Source organism: Cottoperca gobio, chromosome 8 (genome assembly GCF_900634415.1).
Source record: "Cottoperca gobio chromosome 8, fCotGob3.1, whole genome shotgun sequence".
NCBI classification, from domain to species: domain Eukaryota; kingdom Metazoa; phylum Chordata; class Actinopteri; order Perciformes; family Bovichtidae; genus Cottoperca; species Cottoperca gobio.
This window is the reverse complement of record NC_041362.1, coordinates 3,614,613-3,638,201: the sequence shown is the minus strand read 5'-3', so window position 1 is coordinate 3,638,201 and position 23,589 is coordinate 3,614,613. Positions and strand designations below refer to the sequence as shown.

The window sequence follows — 23,589 nt, the reverse complement described above, 5'->3', positions numbered from 1 at the left end:
TCACTAGTTTCAAGTCTTCTTCAGCAGCACGATGTTCATTTAGTAAATGTTGTTTAAACGATAGAGCAGCGTTTGCTTTGGGGCTTGGCTACCTTATGATTGACAGGTCGCTACCACGGTTGATGCTAATTTGGGTGCTCTTCGTGATTTTGTCTTAGTACTTTAATCGTTGTGTTTTCAGTTCATTAAAAGTCATTTGGAACATTTTGGTCGCCCTTATTCAGCATCCAGTTGTGCACCCTCGTGTGTCACTTCTTATACAGTCTATGATCACTTAAACTTTATGCAAACACAGAGGACGGTGGAAAACTAATAACGTTTCCTTTCCTTTGGAGATATGTTTGTGTCCATGGACGTAGAGATTTCTACTGTAAAAGACTCTTAATGAAGATTCATTACCTGTATTTGCAGCTTCAGGGACCCACTGCTAAGAAACATGGCTGTTCTCTCTGTAAAGATGATACATGATAATAATAATAATAATAATAATAATCTTGAGATAATTGAACCAAGCTCTGTTGATTATTAAATCGCTGGAGGTAAAAGGTTCACACTTCAGGGTTGTAGAGCATACGTTGTTTGAGAGACACATATAGACAGGTCCGGTAACAATACAGGGACACACTCCACACACTGCTTTACATCGTGCTGCCAGAAGTAAAAAATAAAGATGATTAGGAAGCATTCTTAAGATGGTGTAGGTGTGAACGTCTCACAGTTATTATGAGCTTTTCTTAGCAATAAGCAAATTGGAGCACAAAACCAACTCTGATGTTCGTCTCTGATTATGTCCTGGTTGTCGTTGCTTCCCGTAGTTTAGCTTTTCTTTATCGCATAAATACACTAACTACCCCAAAGCATCTGAACTATTCCATATTAATAGTGAAGATAGATTGTGTACGTTAACTTAAAGCTAAAGCACAACTGCACATTATTTCCCAAAAGAGATATTCAGCCTTTCAAAAGTTGCCTTCATTATATTTGTAACTGTTGGCAACCACAAGGTTTTAGCCAATTATAGTAATTTATCACATTTCCATAATAATTAGTCAACGGTTGCCTCATTCCAGCCTCCAGGAACACAGTCAGCAGCTGCTTCACGTGGCCATAGAGCACTCGCTGGCTATTGTGACTTCAGAGTACAATTAATCATTTGGAAAAATAAAGATTATAAGGGTTATACATTAACACAGAAAATATCTTCATTTCCATTTCTATGTACACAGATAATTCTTTATTTAATGCTTAAAAAAGAAAAGGACACTTGTTCCTGCAGTTTTTGTTCATTTTCCATGAACACTTGGAGCTAATAGTTTCACGTGCACCTTCTGTTTGTTAATTATTAACAGTTTTAAACGGATTAAATTCATTAGAACGCTTAGCTTCTTGTTTTACAAACCACTCTTCTGTCTGTGTGTATATTTATATATAAATCTGGATCTTTTATCCAGAGAGAACATTTGTACATGTCATTTAATTCACACTCTTGGCTCTATTCTGCCATTGTACAGAAATAAAACCCAATAAACAGTCAAGCTATCAGGGTCCCCATGGGTCCTTGAAAGTTTGTGAGAAAAAAATCCAGGTCTTTGAAAATAGACATAAATAGACACGGTCACTGGAGGTGCTTGAATTGATATATTTTGTGCAAGAGTAGTGTTTTTAACTTAACATTAGTAAGAAGGCTCCGCTCCGCTGTCTGCATGTGTGTCTCCTGCAGTTGCGTCACTGTTTCAGGCGCCACCTGCCTTGGAGGAAAGTACGACGGTCATTTACACTGAGCCGTGCCATGTAGGGTCCTTACATTTGAAGGAAGTGGCCCTGCAAAGTCCTTGAAAACCCTTGAATGTCATGCTGCGTAATGCAAACGTAATGCAAAAGGTTGTACATGTCACTGTGGCCTTAGGGTGGGCTTCTCCACAGAGACCCCGAGATGTTCCCTTAAATATCTTCCACCTCCTTCCGTCTGCGCACATTCCTCCAGTGACTTTCTAACCAACTCTCAGATAGTTTTCAGACTGATTGCCGTTTGTTGACTCGTATCTTCTGAAAGCTTAAAGTCTCAGGTCTTGTATTTTTATCAACACAGAGAAGCACAGATTTCCCAGCATATTTGAACAGCACACGCCTGGATATATATGCACACATGAAACCACAGGCTCAATTAGCTGCAGCAAATAATCTGGCCTTTGGCTGAAGCACTCCAGTCCTTGCCAAACTTCGCCGACTGTCATGGCAACGGGTGACACTGTGACATTTTCAGCCGGGTGCATTTATCACCTCACACCCTCCCTGCGATATACGCCTCTGACATTTTGGAAGGGACGTATTTGGCAGTGGGCTGCCGGCTTAGGAGCCTCTGCTGGTGTCTCCGTGTGTTTGTTAATGAACAGAATGTATTGTATGTTTGTTTGCCCATGTGTACGCGTGTGTGTAGATCCATGTGTGTGTGTGTGTGTGTGTTCTCTCACGAGAGGATTTCTCACTTAAGAGCGCTGAGAATCTTTTCATTAAAAAAGATGTTACATGTACGTTATCCATTATGGAAACAATATGAATACATCAGCCATGTCTGCATGATTCATCTGATCTCATATTGGATCCATGTGTGAAAAGATATATTCTATTAATATGTCTTTGTGTTCAAATGGGTGTATACAGACCTTGTGCTTAAGCCTCGAGCCCAGTAATTGAAAATTGAATAGAACGATGAAGTTGTGGGCTCATGGCTCATGGCCTAATTTGGCAGATGGCTCACTGAATCTCTTCGTGGAACCATTCCCTTAAGTGTGTGTGTGTATGTTTCTGTGTGTGTGTGTGTGTGTATTTCTGCTTGTGTAACTCCTCCGAGACAAAGACTCCTCAAAGCGTCCTCTTAACGATTCAAGTTTACACCAGGATCAGCACAGGAAGTTGGAGGCCAGTCACAGGTGAGGGGTATTTAGTTTGTGTGTCCCTCTGGCCTCATTACCTCGTCTATTTATTCAAAATATTGTCTTCTTTCCCAGCCAATCATCGTGTTAATGTACAATTGTAATGTAATGAACATGTGTTGTTGTTCAGTAGCGTCAGATTATCAGTTAGTTCAAACTTGTACTTGGACATGTACTACTGCTTTGGGTTAGGCATGCAACTGGGATTCTTTTGGGCCTCGTCCATCATTTCTACTGGTTATGATTGTATTTTGTGAGACCTCGAACATTAAGACAACGCAGTAATTAACTTGCTGTGATTGAGAGAGAGGGAGAGCAGTGTGTAATCCGAACATATGGTTTTTAGAAAAGAATAATCGTCGTTCCAATCCCCCAACTGTCTTACCGACGTGTTTCCAGAAGTCCTTTCATGTCTCTAAATAACACTACAAATAATTTGTTGTTATAGCACATGCCAAAGGGAGGTGTGAGATGCATACATGCATGTGGCTCTGTGTGTGTGCGTGTGTGTGCGTGTGTGTGCGTGTCTGTGTGTGTGTGGTACATGATGCATGCCTTTCTCTTCAGCCTAAACTGTTTTTTCACTCAAACGATTAATTAATTTCTGCTCATGTGGTGCAGGCGCTCATGTGTCATCAGCTCATCGCGGCCTCCACCCCTTCTCCTCCTTTTTATCGGTGTCTTTATTTAGACAAACTTATGGCGTCAGGAGCAGGTTGTGTGTGAGCGTCTCCCAGAGCGCCTTCCAGCGAACGCTCCACACTGACATGTGTCTGTATGTGTTAATCACAGATGTCTGTTTCTCCCCCTCCCTGGCCTCCTCCAGACCTCCCATGGCTCCCTCCCTGTCTCACTGCCCAGAGCGAGCGCAGCACAGGTGACACAGGGCGGCATGACTAGCGTACCCACATAGCCATTAAACTGTGAGAAGCAGCAGGAGAGAAGCAAACTGAGCTACATTTGGGGAGTTATTACTCAGCACAAGCAGACTGCTCCAAGTTATGCAAAGATCTGGTGTTTGGCATGATAACTTATTTCCTGGTCTCCCTCTGAAATCTTGGAGAGGTTTTGTGTATTATTCACAATATATTAATTTGCCAGCTAAGGTGACTACTTCTCTTACTTGTCTATATTTATTTTATCTGCATGCTAATGTCTGGAATACACGGAGCCTATCCTGGTTGAGTGGGAGGAATGTGGAGGGTAATATCTCCTCTTTGACATCTGCCCTTAACCTTCTTCACCTCGCCGCAGTGCCGCAGGCCCTGTAGCTCTGTCTGATGTCTGCTCACGCAAACACCACTGCACTCCGCACGCACCAGCATACACACTGGGACAAACACACACACACACACACACAAAAAACACACACACACACACACACACACACAGATTCGCTGCAGTTAAAGTCATATGGTGTGATCTTACCGCCTCCCACGATTCTAACCAATAAGGTCATTTTGTAGATGAAGAAAACAAATACTTCAATTTCTGCACGTTGCACATTTCCAATGCACAATGTCTGTTCCTTCAACCAAACAGTACATTTAATCTGTTTCACTGTATTCAGTGTCCTCTCCTTTCTCCGTCTGCATCGCTGGTGTTTCTTCTCAGACTTTTGTTTCCCATTTGTGTGAGAAAGTAAATGTGAAGCAAAGTCCTCCATGATGTTTGAGCCGATGGTATAGATTTACAGCGTGATCATGAGAGAACAATGAGCACTTGTACACAGCAGAACAGTATTTTTACATATTTGCGGTCGTCATTCTGCACAGACTTTTACACTTTGGGCTGTTTGCCTACAAATATGTTTGTTTGTCTTAGCTACATAATTGAATAGCATTAATGTAGCAAGCACTGCCTCACAGCCAAGAAATGGTTTGATCTTTGTTTAAAGTGTGTCAGCTTTTTAGTCCTATTAGTAGTTTGTTCTTCTTTTGGGTGTGTGCAAAGCATTAGAGAGGCAGCACTTTAGAAGGTCACTAATGCACTCAGCCTGCTAAAGAGAAAAAAAGGCATGTTGGATGTTTGTTTGTGCTTTTCTATCTCACTTTACAGTGAGTTCTCTGGAGATGCGGCACTACAACATGCGAGGATACAGTGTTGTTTTCAGTGTGAGGGTACGTGGAGAATGTGAGAAACATTTACCGCATTGCATCCTGTCTGTTTGTGCCTGCAGCGTGTAAGGGCCAGCGCAGGCCGTGATCAGACATTTACAAAGAACAAAAGTTCAAGGGATGTAGAGCGCGAGACGGCAGTTGTGTCGAGTTAAAGTCAGTAAAAACAAGAAACGAGGGTCAGAGGTGTCTGAAGTTCTGTGAGTTAACTTTGGTTCTGTTGTGGCTGGAGATATGTTGCTGCAGTGTTAAACAAGTGTATAGAAGGCAGTGGAGCGGCGAGGTGGGGTCACAGTGGCACACGGACGGAGGGTGAGCCTGCAGATAAGAGCCTGAGCGCCCAGCTCGGCCGGCTCCCCTGGCACAGGGAGTGACTGCACAGTACACCTGGCCTGGCAGCTTCAGACCATCCAGGGACAACTGGGAAAGGCTTCCTCCTCGGCCGCAACCCAAACTGACAAAAGGAATCATGTGGGATCGCAGGAGCAAACAGAGCAAGCTTGACAGTGTTAATGTGTCACTGCGCTATCATGCAGAGGTTTCTGTGTGTATACCTTTCTGATTGTGTGTGTGTGTGTGTGTGTGTGTGTGTGTGTGTAGGAGAGGCTCCAGGGCGGCAGGAGGAGGCCGGTCTACTAACAGCTGTCTGCTTTTCTAACCTTTGTGTTTGTCATACCGGGTTAAAGGCAGGGCTTGGTAAGGAGAACATGAAATAGGTGAAAAAAGAAAGTGAAAAGGTCGAGCTTGAGCAGGAAGTGATGGAGCTAGAGTGCTTGCAAGCAGGGATTTTAAAGTTATCACTGTAGATAGAAATCTATAGTAAACCTTAACTGGCAGCCTCTCAACTGCCCACAGGGAAACTGTGCTGTTCAAGATGCTAAATCAAATTAAATATAACCATCAAGATCACATAAATCAACACCTTTATTGTATTAGCGTAACAAATGAGAGCCCGGATTTATTATGTCTCACACCTCACTTGATTTAACTAAGAAAACAAAGCATGACAAGCATGCAGTGTGTAAGAATACTTATAAATAAAGACTCTATATCGAGCAGTAAATTGAGATCTTGGACACTTGTTTGCATTATCTGGGACAGGTGCAGAGTCGACACACCTCTGGTGAGGTCACCACAGCAGCTTCTTTCTTCAGTGGCAAACGTTCAACATCTGCCGGGTGCATTCACAGGACACCGAAAGCACTGCCAGGGTGTTGAGGAGCGGGTGTGATCTAGGTTTTCGGTTTGATGGACTGCCGAAGATTAAAGACAAGAGAAGCAAACGGATGTCCTCGTCTTAGTGAGACAATTCTGTCCTTCCTTTGCAGATCTTTAGACTTTAGTCTGGTACGTCGTCTGGATCTGTCTCAGTTCTGGTGGCATGTGTCTTCATTGCGTCCGTTTGGAGTTGGTTTTGCCGCTCAGCGGTGGCAGAGGTGGTTGTACTGCGTGAACACACTTTGTTAAAGACTGGGTCAGCATCCAGGCCCAGAGAGACCTCCTCTCTACACACACTCCAGAGTTATGGCTTCTGGTTATTGTTGGCACGGCGAAGACCACAGTACAAGTTCACACACACACACACACACACACACACACACACACACTCTCTCTTTTATTCTTTATTCTAAGAGCTGAGCTGCGATAATGCAAGACCCATTTCTTCCACTTGCCATGTTCCACCTTTTTTTGCTGAAGCGGATGCTTTTTTTAAAATCAAAAGACAAAGATGAACTGGAAATCGATTTTCATTTGCCCCTTTACTTCTTTCACCATCTGTGCTTGCAAGAAGCTCTGTCAGCTTCAAGTCCATTTGTGCTGAAGAGCAGACACTCACCACTTTGTGCCGGTTTGTGTGCAGCAAAACATTTCCAACAGAATCTGACCTGCTGTCAAACACTAACATGCAGCTGCTAGACGCTTCCATTCAGTTCCTGTTTTTCCTGTCTTCACAATGAGTGTGGAAATGATTTACAGATGTCATCAGACAAGTTCTTCTTGTTCCTACCAGCATGCATTAGCGCGTTATATGCTAGATGGAAACGGATAAAATGACACAGAGAGGGGGCTCCCTTAAGAGCGAAGTAGTGCGGACAAACATCGCAGCTCGTGTCACATCCCATTCCTGCCAGGTCCGAGGAATGTCCAGTCCTTGACACGTGTCCAATCCAAGCTATCTCAAGCTTCTCCTCCAGCTTCACGGCGGCTAATCTCTCCTGACACCTCGCACAGCCTGGACAGGGAATCACTCTACCCTGAAAACAATCCAGCCCCCCTCCCTCTCCACCCTAAAATCAGCACCTGCCCCCCTCTCCTTCTGTCTGTCTTCCTTATATTCCTCTTTACCCTCTCCCTCCCTATCTATCCCTTCCCCATTACTTCTCTCTGTGGCCTACTCTTTCTCTCGTGTCTCCATCTGTCTTTGTCAAACCATATTCCGCTCCTCTTCTATCTCGCTCAATCTTTCCTCCGCCCTGTCTTCTCCCCTCCGTTCACACTTCCTCGCTGGGTATATCATGCCTCTGTTGATGAGAATCTGTGAAAAGACGCCGTGATTTGCCGATTGAGGAATAGCCTGCGCTTCCTTAAGGACTCATCAGCATTCCAGAGCAGCCTTTTACTCCACTGGTGGATGCTGCTAAAGTTGGGGAGTCTTTATCTTCGAGCGCACCTTTACAGAGGGAGAGAAGCTCCACAGGATCACTTTAGGATGGAGCAGACGGAGCATAAACACAGACACCCCCCCCCCACGACACCCATCTCCCTAAATATACCTTCGATTTTTGGAAAGAAAAGAGCGATGAGGGACTTGCTGATAGAATCTTTTTTTAATGTTTGCACTAGCAGACCATTGTTAGAATTCTTAGTTGAAACAGAAGAAGAACCACACATCACCCAGTCATGGTGCACTGTGGTGAGTGAGTCTAACAGCAGAGGAGATCCTTCACAGATCATTTTCACTAATTAGCGTATTTGGGATACAAGAATTCTCGTGAGACAAGTCACTCAAAAAATCCCATTTATTATTTAAATGTATTCAACAATTCCAAAAGATAAGATAGACAAACATGTCATAGATTTCATTTACAAGCTCTTCTCGTCACATCTATAGAGGCTCCCCCACCCTACAGAGCACAATCTCATTGGCTGCTGAGGAAAGTCATTGGCTGTAGCACAGAATAACTCTGGAAAAGAACAATGTCGCGATGGTGCGGCACATGCTAAAATGCAGACACTCACTGGTATGCACAGACTCACACATACTCACACACACACACACACGCGCACACACACACACACATATATACACAAACGTGCAGTCATGATTGAACAAGTCACTCACCCAATCAATTTCATTCTCAAGCAAGCTGTCAGGCCGCCATGTTGAGTAAATATTACCATAATGCCTGTGTGTCAGTGAGTATGCAGCTAATGAATGGATGACATCCAGTGAAGTTCTCAGACACTGAAACTGAAAAATTGCCCACTCACTGTTACTGTGCCTGAACGCCCCCCTCACTCACTTCTCACTCCCCCCCCCCCCCCCACGCCCTCCGCTTCAGAAGCTTTTTTTTACAGAATACTCGGAGGTCAGCGCAGCAAGGAAGAAGAAAGTCTTCAACTAGGTTACCTCTGAGTCTGAAGATTGGGCTTCATCACATGGCTGGCGGCGTCGACGAGTAGAGCATCTACATAAAACTAAAGAATCGAGGAGACCATTTGAACTCTACTTTTAATCCGTACAGCAGCAGGACATTGTGTGTGTTCAAACAGTGTGAGGTGGTTCGTGGTAAGGATGTTGTCTACATGAGATACATTAGAAGGAAACAGTGCAGAATGTATTGTTATTCTCCACATGAACAATAGTATATAGTTACCTTGCTGTATCCAGCGATGAAGAAAAACACCCACTGCCATGAAATACTCAGTCTTAAAGATTTCTTTTCCAGCTGTTCGATGCCTGAGCTGCATCACAAATAACATCTCACACATCTGCTCTCAGTCAAACAGGATATGTTCACAGGGGACAAATATATTCTCTTTTTTTCTTTTAATCTCATTTGTGTAGCATTGTATGCATGTCTACAAAATAAAAATACACTTTTAAGGAAAATTGCACGGAACAACACTACGAGGTTCAGTCCATGGAGTCCTCTGACAGAACAGCTGACTGTGGCCGCGGTGGAGAGACGAGCTGAGATCGTCCTCTTCTTTGCAGGGTTTTCATTGTTGTTGTGCAATGGAGCAGGGTTGAAGAGGAGAGACACTGAAAGCGAGTAACTTCTGACACGTAGGCATTGTGGCGAGGAGTGTAGAAAAAAAACCCAGCGCACCTCCACCCCACATCCCACTCCTCCCGCCCGGCCCCTCTCAAGTGTGTCCTCGGGAGCTTTGCATCCAGGCTCGGCTACAGAGCGAGGATGTCTCGGCTGATGGATACGAAGCAGAGGTGTCCGTGATGATGGAGAGAATTAGGAAAACTAGAAAGCATTCCAGCTTTTAACACACACATCCCCCCCCCCCCCCCCACCCGACCCCCAACTCTTTCTCTCGACCTCTTCCTGCCTGACTGTCTCTGCGTCTGTCTGTTCTCAGTCTGCGTACAGGATGAAGCCAGAGAAGGTGCTGTACTTGTTGTTGTTTCCTCCATGGGCTTTGCCTCCGTCCAGTTTGATGTAAACCTCGTCCCCTGCGTCCAGATGGAGGATGACGCTGTTGGAGGCGTAGTCGTAGTTCTGGTCGGCGTCTTGGGCAATGGCGCTGGCACGAACCTGGAAGAACAGGGACAGACGAACACGTGGGAGAACGGGGAGGCTTGTTAGCTGCAGTGCATATTAGAAACAGCAACTTAATTCATTTAGAAGATTCCCCAAATAGCTTGTCATTCTGTGACAGTACGTCCACGGGTGGACACATGTTGCATTCATTGCTGCCAATCTCCATTATAGAACTTAAAGCGCTCACATATCTCCACCAAGGCTGCACAATCCTCCACATTTCTTATTCTAATAGAAGCATGATCAGAATTTGTCTCAACTCAAGGTCGGCAGAGAAATACACACGATGGTAGGAAATCATTTTGATATAAGTGCCAGAGGTTTTATTGATTGTTTTTCTGTTCAGCAAAGTGCAGGAGTTTATGAGAAAACAGTGAACACACTCAAACATGCTCTATTTTACAACCATGAAAGACACCTTCAGAACATATCGAGGATGCACATCTCCACCGACAACTTCCTCCTCCCGTGGCACAAAGATCACCACATTTGCATCGATATGTTAATCAGATTATGCAAGATTAAGATGCTGCTAATTAACTGACAAACAAACAAAACGAGGCACAAATACTTAAAGCAAAACATGAAAACTTAACGGCAGAAGAAATAACTCAGAGAGTAACGTGTTACGTACCAACGTTTAGTAAAAGAATAGAATATCTTTTATAAAAACCAAATGCCATAGAGTTAAATGAATTACTGGACACAAGAATGGCACAAATAATTATATTAAACCTACAGGACCAACCGGAGGGTCCGTCAAACCTCAGGCCTTTCTGTCAAGCAGATTTATGGCTTCAATCAAGCCGGCGGTCTTCCACAGAAGTCCTAACATTCGACCTTGGAACAAAAGGTCCACAGAAAGAGAAAGTCTCAAAACTTAACAACAATGCTGCCTCTGTTTGTTTCTCCTTGTGCTCGAAATAACCGAAATGTAATAAAAGTACCACGAAGGACGCCCACTGGATATAAGCAGAAGCATTTCATAATGCACGGCGAGGAGCAAGAAGAGACTTTGGAATGAGTTTTCATACCAACCAGGAATTCTTTATCTATGTTTGCCTTTGTCTGTGTATCTTTGTGTGTGTGTGTGTGTGTGTGTGCGTGTGTGTGTGTGTGTGTGTGTGTGTGTGTGTGTGTGTGTGCCAGTCTGGCTATAGGACATTTGGAGCGGTTTCTAAATAACCTGTCCGGGCTAATTAAGAGCTCCACCACAAACGTGCTCTCTCTCTGGGGAGGGAAGTGGAGCTGCAATGCCAATTGGGCGCTGAAACAATAGTTTGTGTGTGTGTGTGTGTGTGTGTGTGTGTGTGTGTGTGTGTGTGTGTGTGTGTGTGTGTATGTTCATGAATGGCTACTACAAAATGCTGTATCTCAACTTGTCATTTCTACATGTAAGTGTTTGTAGCCTTCTCTTCGCTGAATAAAATAGGAATGAGGAAGGGGAGTAGAAGTTTTCGGGGGAACACGCCGTGACATATGATGAAGGTCATAGATTAGATGTCGTCGGCATTATTTGTGTTCCTTTGTGTGCTGAAGCTTAATTAAATATGATTCTCCACAACAGTCGTGAATGTAAATTGTATTCTGTGAAGTGCACAAAGAAAAATGATTAAAAGTTCAGTACATAATAATAATATAGCTATATACGTCTTGAGGTGTTCTTCAAGCAGCATGTCGTGGCTGCAGCTGGTCACTAGTTGAGCTCATGTTTCTTTCTTTCTAAATAATAATGTCCTGATCGCTGCACCATCCGTGCATTATATACGTCACCAGTTTGAACTGTACATGTCTCCCAGGGAGGTCTGCAAATGTGCGGACTGGTCAAGTCAGTCACTTGATCTCAGCCCAGTTTAGCATGAGAGCTTTGACTAAAGGCGAAAACAAGAAGAAGTAAATCTGGCTGCAGCTCAGCAGAGCATCACATGTCTGACGAGTGTAAATGGGTCATAAACTGCAGATAATAATGGATCGCAAAGAGTTCACAACTCACCATTGACTTCATTTGTATTAATGTTTATCTGCCTGGTAACTTCGGTAACCTTATACAGATATTAAAGTTTTAACAACCACACATGCTTAGTCAGCGCTGTATCTCAGCGCTATTAAACACTTACTAACAAGGATAACTGCAACTTAAATAGAATCCAACAAAAAGATCATTATTTTCTCTTGAGATAAAAAAAGAAAAGAAATCTCTGGTTAAATAAGCCAATTAGTCGCTTAGTCTGGTCAGTGAGGTTGAATCAAAATCAATAGTTTACGTGCATTTGAAGTATTTTCTTGTGGCTCATTATCGGGTCTCCAAAGTGCGTTGTGGCGCTCACCTCGGCTCAGTGTTTGTCCACACAAGCTTTAAATCGTGGCTTTTAAAGCTGGTGTCGACAAGCTGGCCCGACAGGCGGCGGAGAGGATGCCCAATAATTAGTTGGCCTATTTAAGGAGGAGACACAACAGGCGTATTGACGAATGTTAGGAGAGGCCAGATACTGACAGAGATCTCCTGCAATGTTGCCAAAACTAACAAGGAGCCGGGAACAGGTTCTGACATATATTAAAGTCATGGATTATATATATATATATTCTTCTGCGCAATTCAAATCAGTGATTTGAACATTTATCTGTTTGTTTTTTTATTGCTTCCCCAGATGTCCTATTATCTTTCCTGCTATAAGTATCGCTGTTAATGCTAAACCCTCGTCCTCCATTGATCTTTAACAATCAAAAGTGTGCCGACGTGTGCGAAGTCTTATCTTATCACGACATTGAACCGATAATTGGCGGCCATTTTGAATCATTTAAGTTGTCGTACCCGGTCACACAAACCAGGTTGTGGATCCTAAAGTGTGTGAGATTATAATTATCTTTGTATCTCTTTGTGTTTGGTAATATTGAATGATTTAAAAAATATAAATGTTTTTAAAAACATGTTTTTTCACTTGTATAAAAGTAAAAACAAAGATAATGATTGAATAATAATTAGCAACTGTTCATCTCTCATGATATTAAGTAGTTTAAATCTCCGTCACAGAACACGACACAGCAATTTATTACATTTGTCTATTTTGGAACATTGTGATAGAAAGCAGAACATTTCCTCAGAGAAGCATGTCAGAGTATTGAGTGCTTTTCAACAGCACAGTGACACACACACACACACACACACACACACACACACACACACACACACACACACACAGAGTTACACTGGAGGCCGGAGCGACTCTCTCCTGCAGCTCCACTGTAAAAAGCATTTAAGTGTTAAGGTGCCACATCTGTGACTCCTCGTGGTGAAGCTGGCCTCACCCGGCTGCAGTGTGTTGCTAACTTATAACAGAACACACACTCTATTGTCACCACAAGAGAGGACGGTTCTCCCCGTCACTGTTATGAAGCGAAGGGGAGCAAAGGTTGTCACTTTTTTCAACCATCTCAACAGAATTATTGTCGACGATTTGAAGTAAAAACTCAATTTTGCATCGGAAGGTTAAATGAACAAGGAAAGGGTTATTCAAAACCTCTATAGTGAGCCGCGTGGAATTACCAGAGCATCAAGCGTGTGCACAACACTTCAAGTAATCTTTGTTCACGAGATCATTGATTTACATGAGCATTTCAGTCCTCATGACCTTTGTCAGGCTGCAGCGAGAGACTTCACTGACATCACCTTCCTGGTGTTGAAGGAAGGAGACGTTGAATATATCTGAGGAGAGGTGTTAAGATGCTCCAGTGATATATGGAATAGTGTACTTTTTTTAATTTGATTGTTTATCCTCCTGATTAAATTTAGCACAGCTCATATCGATGTGCAAACAAAGCCTCCTGTTCTGATTCTGAGATGCCGGCGTCCAGAGCATATTAATAGTGTGCAAAAGTCAACACCATCCTATTAGAGGTTTACCGCCTCGGCTTGGTGAGGAGGCGGGGGACGGTGGCTCGGGAGGATTTGTCAGTTGGGGTTTTAATGAAACTTTATCAAAATATTTGCTTTTCCAGGAGTTCAATCAGAAGCTGGGAACCTAATGCAATGTCACGGATGTGTAATACCTTTAAATTATTCTCTTCATTTGCTCTTTAAGGAATGTAAGCCCTCCTCATGTGCATGATTTATGTGTTTTTCATGGGAGACGATATAAATATAACATTTCCCTTTAGCCGAGACAGTACGAGCAAAGCTCTGGTGAAAATCCACCACGGTGATATTTCTGTTTTGTTTCTTTACTCTAATGGTTTTTATCCCCTTCTGAGACTCACTGCCGCAGTCTAGGCATCCGTCGTTTGCTTTCAATGATAAGCATGCATGAACGAAGCCTCACTATTTCTGAAATAATGATCAGGGAGCTCCTATTGGAGCCCTTATTTCTTTGTCTTTTCCGTCTCCAGAGCACACAGGGAACTTGTTAGGGACACGAGGTTTTTAATGCAGGGTATGGCCGACGTACAGCGAGAGATGAGCGGGACAAACACCCAACTGGCAGTGCGTGACCTTGACGCGGAATAAGTAGAGGAACTTTGACAAGACAAACAAAGCATGAGGCTGTACGCGCCGGCTCCAGCGATTGTAAATGAGGTGTCAGGCAAAGTTGTCTTCCTAGTGGCTGATCGTGCGTGTTTACATCCTTCACAGCGTCAACGTGATGGCTTTGATTGAATAATACTCTGAGAGGAGAAACAGAAGATTCAAGGCTGCACTTGGGCTTCATAGATAATGCGTGCCGGGGAATAAATGGAGTGTTCTCTTAACATGGACTCTATAACTGCGAATATGAGCATCGCAGGTATTAATAATATTGTGTTATGTGAGGAATCTACCACGTTTTAAGACACTGACTGTCACCGCTACAATCGGATTCTATTCAAAGTCCATTATTTCCCTCCTTTTATTCTATTCTAAACAATTATTAGAACGTTGTTTGTGAAAGTCGTGACAATTTGAAGTTTTATGTGTCGTGTCTGGTGCGGGAGGAGCCAGCAACGTCCCACCGGGACATCTTACAAGAGGCTTTGTCACTGTGACAAGGACGTGTCCCGAGGCTTCTCTGACAGGGATTTGTTGACTTGATGTTGAGCCTCCATTTTGGATCAACGAGTCTATTGGTCGTCTTTAAATCAAAGTGTACTGCCGTCTAATTGTGTTTGAGCATTCCAGCCGTGAACTGCATGCTTAATGGCAGCTTAGATAGGTTCCACCGCTAGTGAGCACGGTCCAACATTTCACTGCACTGCACAAACACACACACACACACACACACACACACACACGCATTTGTGTGAAGCACGCGTACACACAAGATGCAATTTTACTGAAATAATGAGAAGAGGATATTACTATTTGATGAAAGACAATTGTAGTGTTAGAAAGTGTCAGGACTCCCATGTGTTACAGGTTTATTTGTCGGAGGAACCTAAATGGAAACATGATAAAAGGAATGAAATGGTAACAAGAGATTTGCCATCTGTCAGACGAGAGTAGGAAAAAAACTTTGCGAATTAATTCCACCAGCTGTTCTCTTTGTACCTGCTCAGCCTCCTTTTGAAACAGAATGACTTTGCTGCACAAACCTCTCGCTGTTTATGAAATTGCTTACGCTAATGCTAAAGGTGGGTCTGGTGCCAAGCATAGGTTCATTAGTTTATCACACGCATCACCGATACTCCATCCAAATACTGTAGACACCTTCTGCAGGACAGAATAACGGTATTGTAGCAGTGGCATCAAAGAGGACGAAATCAAGACAGCTTCTCTTCAAAGAGGCTCGTCAGAGGAAGCAGCAGTGGGAGAAAAAAAAAAGAAGAGGTATGAACTTTGACCTGCAATCCAACCACTCTTTTCTTTCTTGAGTCTGACTCATCACGCTTGGTTAATTACTGAGATACTCAGCGCTGTCTGCCTCCAGCCCCAAAACCAAAACCACAATCACTGCTCTCGGCATTGTCTGAAAAGAGACTTTTACTGCAAAAAGAAATGTTCCACCTTTGTTCACACTAAGCCTGTTTTTTCCAGTGTGCTTCCTAGTAACCCCGAGGCATTGAGATTTCCCCCTTTTTTCTTAAATGAAAAAATGAGGCAACAAGAGTTTCTGTACAAGTGTTGGATGAGAGACTGTCAGCTTTGCTATGACAAGCTTCTTTTTTTCATACAGTAGCTGATTCATCCTCTCTTAGTGTGTGATGTCTTACCCATATTCATTTTAAAAGAGGGGGGGGTGGCAGAAGGTGTTAAACACATTGATTTATGTAGCAAACTGTGAGTCATTTGAAGCCATTGACTTGCTGCTTTCCCGTGAAGAGGGAGAGGATAATTGCGGGTATCACTGAAGACTGAATTCAGGGGGACGGCTAAATGTCAGGGGCGTGGGGAGAGACGCAGGGAGAGATGTTTGCATAAGAGAGCCAGGGGCACTTGTCTATCTCCCATATGGCCCTCATTATAATGAAGAAGTCTTGTGAGTCAACACCATAGCATCCTTGAGTCAGCCAGCCACAGGAGACGTCCATAGCCTATTTTAGACTGTATGTTTGCGCTCTCACATTATAGCAGTATTTCATGAGCTACTTAATGTGAAATGCCAGCGTGGGGATTGTGTGCACTAATGGCTCTCTATTTGAGAAGCTCAGTGTAAAAATGTGTTAAAGTAATAGAATTATTACAGACAAGTGATGGGCAGTTTTCACCTAAGTTTTGAAACTTCACCAATAAATGATAGATTTTCTTCCTCGTGCTTGCGGATGACAGCACGGTGTCATCTTGACATTTCCAATCTGTGTGGTATTTCCTAACAACATGGGCCAATCTTCATTTGATAGCCCTCGCACCTAATTAGACCAGCTCTAATGTTCCACTCGGCAGAGTGTCAAATCCAATGTCCAATTACACAGCAGATCAAGGCCAAAGGTCCGCCTCCACTACCTCTCTGGCTGATTATAGAAGATATGCCACGGTATACATCACACAGGAAGAAATGGGTCTGTCAGAAGAAGGAAAGAGACGCTTCCATGCACGCACATGCATGCACACATACACATGAGGGGGATCAATACCGCAGGCAAAGACGCCGAGGGACTGAGGGTGCTCTCTCAAACCCTGTCTGTCTATTTCAGACAGAGTCTCTCTGTTACACCAGGCAGACACACAGAGGCCTCTCAGTGCTGAAGTCAGACCACGATGAAGAATAGCAGCTCTGAACATTACCAGAATGTTAAAATCAATCAAGTCTGAGTGTTGCTGAATGTGTGTTTAGATAACGTGTGTGTTTAGTGCTCACGGCCACATTTTTCTTAATCTTTTTGGACTGAAACATTTGACTTTTTTCTTTTTAAATCTACAAAGCTCCCATACAATCTTTGAGTGAATGGACACTCGTTGTTATTCACACCTTTCTTTTGAGCCTATACTCTAATCAGACAGAGCGGACCCTCAGCTCCCGTGTTCAACGACGGGATTGACACCACATGCGAAACACGATGCGTGGGTTTCACCTGGATACACAACAACAAGATAAATAGTCTTGTGTTTGCGTGCACCCGAGCTGAAGACGCCCCTGGAGGTGTCTATTATGGACCGAGGGGAATGGTGTGAGAGGGAAATGACACGCGACTGAACTTTAAGGTAAAATAGAATCTCATTTCTCTGAAACGAGCTGAGCTCAAAAAATAACAAAATGTAAGGAAAGGATGGCACACTCTAACTTATTCTGTTACAGTGCAATGCATCACTTGAGAGCAATGAAGAATATTGATGGCATTGTGTGTTCGCAAATCGATTCTGTAATACTGCAATCTGGATCCTGCTTTTAAAGAAAAGTTTTCCCTTTAAGATGAAAACTTTCTGCTCCTTTTGGAAAAAAGTGAACTCCTGTAGACCTGACAGAGGAGAGATGGAGGGCAGTGCACAGTCGGGGTGGGTTGTGGCAGTGGGTTAGGAGGGCGGGGCGGCAAGTATGCGCATACGCGTGCGTGTGTGAGCGTGTGTGAATGTGTGTGTTTGTGAGGAGGAGACTGCAGCAGTAATTGCTGAGGAAGAGCCATGTGCACGAAGGACGTTGAAGCTTATTAAAGGAGGAGACAGAGTGATTATTCACTACGGTCCTCTTGAGAGACTGACGCTGAAGTCATTGCTTTTAATTAACTCTGAAACGGTTTTGCGGATTAATAACAATATTAGGAAGCGAACGGAGAGGAGAAGCACAAACACATTCTGGATCTGGTTCAAGCTTTTTTAATTACAATTAAATAGACTCTGTGGCACAAAAGCACCATAACTACGTATTTTCTGTCGTCCCCTTCTTCTGCGTCCATTGCATTTATCTTCACTGTGTCTCTCAGGATGTGTTCAGGGCAGGTTATAGCGAAGCATTGATTTACTGGAGAGAGTTTAGGATAGGTTGGGATATATGGCACTCGGGCAAAAGAACAGGCGACGAAGAAGCCAAAAGAGTGAGTGGAGAGGAACTTGGAAAGCAGATAAAGTGAGCCGGGCTGAAAATAGATTTCTTATTTGTTTTACGAAGCTCACTCTTTGCTCTAGCTTGAAAGGTGTCAAAGTTATGAGGACAGTGTTGGGATTCTTGGGTTGAACTCTGGAAGTGGAAGAAGAGCAGAATAAATAAAGTAACCCATGGATGCTGTTGTTAGACGTGTAAGAACCCCCGGAGTGGGAGGAGCACATGCTGGAGTGAAACAGCATTGCAGGGCCTGGAAACCCGCTGCTTCCAAATCCAAAAGATGATAAAATACTAGTATTGTCTGCAATTCCCTGGTCTCCCCTGTCCCAACTCACACTGTAGCTTTTTGCAGCCTTAATGAGCTGAGGAAAGCACCAGTGTTGCTGCAGGAGCTTCAGCTCGACTCTCAGCACTTCATCAATGATGTAGCATAAGTTGGCCCAACATTTATAACCATTCACAGTCATTTACACAGACTGAGGCTCTGGGGCCTTCTCCATCAGCCAAACACACAACCTAATAAACACCACAGCAAGAGGACAGTGTGTTTATGTATAAGCTCTGCATAGGACGAAGGAGGAAGATGGAGTCTCGGTTACCACTTTATAAACATTACGCGGGTCTCTGGAGATGCACACACTGTTCGTCTAACTTAAGTACCTCTGCACCCTCCTCTTGGGAGCACAATGAAGCGGGAACAGAAGGTGTTTTATAGGAACATATGTTCTTCTTCCCCTATTATATATCAATGTTTTACGCCCACCCATAAACATTACTGTTGAGTGAGACATTATATATAGAAGGCGATTGGTGTAACTCTCTTTCTTGCTGGGTGTGAACTTGGCGAGGGTAAAGAAATTAACCTCTGGCTGCCTTGGTGAGACTGCAGGTTCAGTCTGCAGACAGCTGTTGTTTTATCTCCATGCTGCACGTACATACTTGTACTGTAGTGCACTGTGCTTATAATGTAAGACCCCAACAGCTTTCTGCTTTAATCTAACTCTGTGCTTATTAATTGACATGATTTTTCATTAAGTCCATTTGGCAACAACAAAAAAGAGAATGAATTAAAATACTTTCATAGCCAGCAGATGTGAAACATGTCAGAGAGGCTGCTACGACATGATGTGAGAATGAGTTGGAGGATCAGATTTGAATTTATATGTGTTATTTCTCTTATTGCACTGCAGAGCTATGTAGAACAAGCTGATGACGGTCAATCAGAAACCCCAAATGTTCATGAAATAGACTACAAGTTATGCATTTCCTTTGCACTGTGGTAAGTGTGATCTCACGTGTGTACATTAAGAGCAATGTCTGCCACCAGCAGCATATCTCATTACAATACTGTGTCCTCATACAGTTCAGTTTGAGTACAAACATTTTAGGGGGAAGAAATAAAGAGCATCTGAGCATGCAGTTAAAATTAAAGAAGCATGATCATGTGGGAAATACAATGCAGGCCACCACTTAACTTCTACTTTCTCTGGATTTCTTATCATAAGATACACGTTAACACCACATTTAAGTATTTCTAAAGTTTTTAAATGTTGCATGTTTTCTTTGCATGTCACTGAAATGAGTTGTTGAGTTTCAAATCCTAAAGCTTACTGTAGAATAAAACCTTTTTTAAATGACAGGTTGCTTCTTAGCTGATTGTTCTTCTTCTTAACATTAATAAATGTGTCTTGTCATAACACTGGCAACAAACCAGGCTGTATGAAAGAGACGCAGTTGCAGCCTGAGCAAACAAATCAAACAATATCTGCAATAACTGCACCATAACATCCATCTTTCTTCTTCTTTCTTTTTTTTTTTTTTTACGCGGAAAACGTATTTCAGAGCCACTTTGAAGATATGAGATCTGACGGCTGATCAGAAGGCTGCAAACTACACACATTAACCAACCTGAGAAAACCCTCCGGGGCGCTAAATAGAATTAGAGCCCCATTAAAATGATGCATCAAAAAAGCCGAGAATAGATCGTGTACACGTCCTAATGCATTTAACACGACTGCAGAGACAGATGTGTGCAGCGGTGGACACACAGAACCATCCGGTGGGTTTACACACACAGTTATGGTCCAAGTATTTTAAGTGACATTTATATTTCTCCCTCGACTCTTTACACTTACAGCGCAGACAAGAAACTACATTCCACATAGTCTAAAACTTATATGAGGCATTTGTAATAAAAGAAACGGAAGGTGTACACACTGATTTGAATAATAATAATAATAATAATAATAATAATAATAATAATAATAATAATAATAATAATAATAATAAAAGCGTCACTGTAAAATACCTATAAATACAGTATAATCTCTCACAAAATACGCGAAACAGGTTTATGATACAATAAATTAAATGCGAGGCGACCACATCTAACAACTCCAGCCGATTCTTTTTCATCATCACTCTAAAACACAGTAAATGTCAACACTCCGGCACAAACTGCCGCTAAATTCCTCTAATCCCTAATTCAGAAAAAACGAAATGCCTAGAATTTCCAAATTCTACAGTGTGAAGGCAAAAAGGCGCGCACTCCCCGTGCAGCACTAACTGTGACCGTCCTTTGGATCGCAGGACGCGGCAATGTCAGGACGCATCATGCACGCGGGTTACAACCAGTCAACACATCTTTATCTCCAGGCGCGCCGGGTGCCACAGCTGTGCGCTCTGGGCTTTGGAGGCACACGGGCAGATGCGCACGGTCGCCTTACAATGTCACTTTTTTATTCACTGGCTTTTTGAAAAATGAGTGTACCACAGTGTGGATGTTTAAGAGAGTGCGCCATAGAGGAGGCAGCGAGGGAGAGGAGGAGAGTGAGCATCAGGGGAGCCAGTGTACACTGAGGAAAGAAAAGTCAGGAAAAGTTTCAAAGCACTAACCTGGCCATTCTTGCAGAGGTCTGCCCACATGCTGGTGCCATCCCCTCCTCTCATCAGCACATGGTAGATGAAGAAGTATGTGCCTGGTATGCTGCAGATGAACTTGCCCGAAATGCCATCATAGTTGTTGCCGAGGTTAGTGACCACGTCGTCAAACTTGAGGATCTCGTAGCCTTCGTGGGGGTTCTTAAGCCCCGCATAGAAGGCCACCCGAGGCACCGTGCTGTAGGTAGCCGTGCTGATAGCTCCGTTCCCCCCCAGACCCAAAATCCCAGTCCTTCCCTGATCCCCTCTGTCACCAGGAGGCCCCGCAGGTCCTGGTGGCCCCGGTTCTCCCGGTGGTCCGGGTGGTCCGGGCTTGCCTGGCCTGCCAGGCTTCCCCTGTGGGCCCTGCAGTAAGGTGGAGGGTGGAAGCACGTTGCTGTGGTCGCTCAATGCCTCTGCCTCAGCCTGGAGACCGGTGGAGCTGGTGCTGCTGGCCGGAGTTCCCTTGTTCAGGTAGGGGTCGCACACCATACGACAGGTGCCCAGCATCTCGTAGTGGCTGGCATCTGTACCCACAGAGCTAACGAGCACGGGGATGAGGACCACCAGCACCAGGACCAGCATAACCCCTACAGCAGCCGCCACCAGGGTCTTCCTCCCGATGCTGAGTCGGGGAAGGGGCTGCGCTGCCAGCGTGGGTCTCCCGGGGGCAGAAATGGTGACTGCTTGGTGTGGGGAGCCTGTCACCGTCGGAAGGGATCCAGTGATCCCGAGAAGAGTTGCAAGAGGACCGGCGAGTGTGTGAGGGTGAGACAGAGACCCACATGCACTTCCCACTGCTCTGCTCAGTCACACCAAAGTCGGCAACCAGTCACTCACACATACAAAAAGAGCCAAGGAAACCCAAACATACACAGGGAGACTTTCAGCCCGTACTTACAAACACATTCTGACTTGTGAGAAGAAGCAAGAAGGATGCAGATCCCAGAGGAATGGAGTGAGAGACAGAGAGAGCGAGACAGAGAGAGAGAGAGAGAGAGAGAGAGAGAGAGGGAGAGAGAGAAAGAGAGAGAGAGAGAGAGGGAGAGGGAGAGGGAGAGCGAGAATGATGAGAGTGGGTGAGTGTGAGAGATACAGAGCAGCCACTGGATCTGTGTGTGCGTGTATGTGTGTGTGTGTGTGTGTGTATGTATGTGTGGTGAGTTTGTGGTGCCGGATTTTCAGGCTTGGCTTTTTATACAGCAGTAGCAGCGGAGCCCCCCCCCCCCTCCCTTCTTCTCCCTCGTCGAGTGAGAGGTTGGTGTGGTTACGTCCCCTTCTCTCTCTCTCTATCTCTCTCTCTCTCTCTCTCTCTCTCTCTCTCTCTCTCTCTCTCTCTCTCTCCGCCTCTCTCAGAGGAAAGGACTCTCATCACATTGCATTTCTTTCTACCACTCCTGACCCACGGAGGAACCAACACAACCCCCCCTGACCATCTTGCTCCCCCTCTTTCATCCCTCACTCTTCTCCCCTTGCTCTCCCCTCCTTCTCCCCACTTTTGATGCTGTTTCTCACTCCCTTGCTTTCTCGTCTCTCTCATCAGCATCCAGACTCTAAAAATAAAGATGGAGCTGTGGAAAGACAATCTTTTTTCTTCTTCTTTTCCTGGAGGTGGGTTCTAGAGATTCTTGCATATATATGTGCACAAGACAACACTTAAATCTGCTATGCCAGGAAATGCTAGCAGCTTCTTAGATTAAAAAAAGGTGCTAATTACAAAAGTTAATGCCAAGAAGGAATTCTTAAGCCAACAGCTTGAACTGTATAATAACATTTCAACATTGCAACCACACATGTAGAAGAACTGAGGGAGAACTTTTACTTAAATGATTACATTACGTCACTTTTTAGGGGTAAAAGCAGCCAATCTATCTTTCCACTAAGGGCCACCGACATTGAAGCTCTTCTGCTGTTGTTTTATTCCCCGCTTCGTCTTTCCCCCGTGTCAATAACTTTCTCCTCCTGAAAGCGCTGACACCATTTCTTATTGGTGTCTTTTTTTAGGTATTGATTTCATGGTTTTTTATCAAATCAGGGGGTCCTGGTTGGGAGAAAAAAAATCTATATGAAGCAGTGATGTCATTTGTTTGACATTTTCATCCCTTAGAGTGATGAATGATGAAGTAAGAAAGCGAATGACAAAGTCTGTATATGGCAAACAAACATAGTCATCATGTGATATGTTGTGTTTCTGCTCTTTAATACAGTTCAACACACAGAATGGACAAATAAATCAAGTTGGACAGAGTGAATATTGTCAATATTAACTGTTGATTGTAAAAAACATGTTCATGTCAGCCTCACAGAGGCAGATGTGCACTGATATCTCTGGCTTTGAATCTGAAAACTGAAGCCAATACAGCTGGTAGCTGCCACACACAATCCAAAGATGTGCAGT

General features: G+C 43.9%; 1 protein-coding gene across 1 annotated transcript; it reads right to left on the bottom strand.

Annotated features, from left to right (window-relative positions):
• Positions 1 to 8,052: 8,052 nt before the first annotated feature.
• On the bottom strand, positions 8,053 to 22,231 carry c1ql1l2 (complement component 1, q subcomponent-like 1-like 2). The gene is made up of 2 exons (XM_029438693.1): positions 21,168 to 22,231; positions 8,053 to 9,822 (listed from the first exon to the last, which is right to left on the bottom strand). The coding sequence occupies exons 1-2, from the start codon at positions 21,774 to 21,776 to the stop codon at positions 9,643 to 9,645; spliced, it is 789 nt and encodes a 262-aa protein (XP_029294553.1). The 5' UTR covers positions 21,777 to 22,231; the 3' UTR covers positions 8,053 to 9,642.
• Positions 22,232 to 23,589: the final 1,358 nt, after the last annotated feature.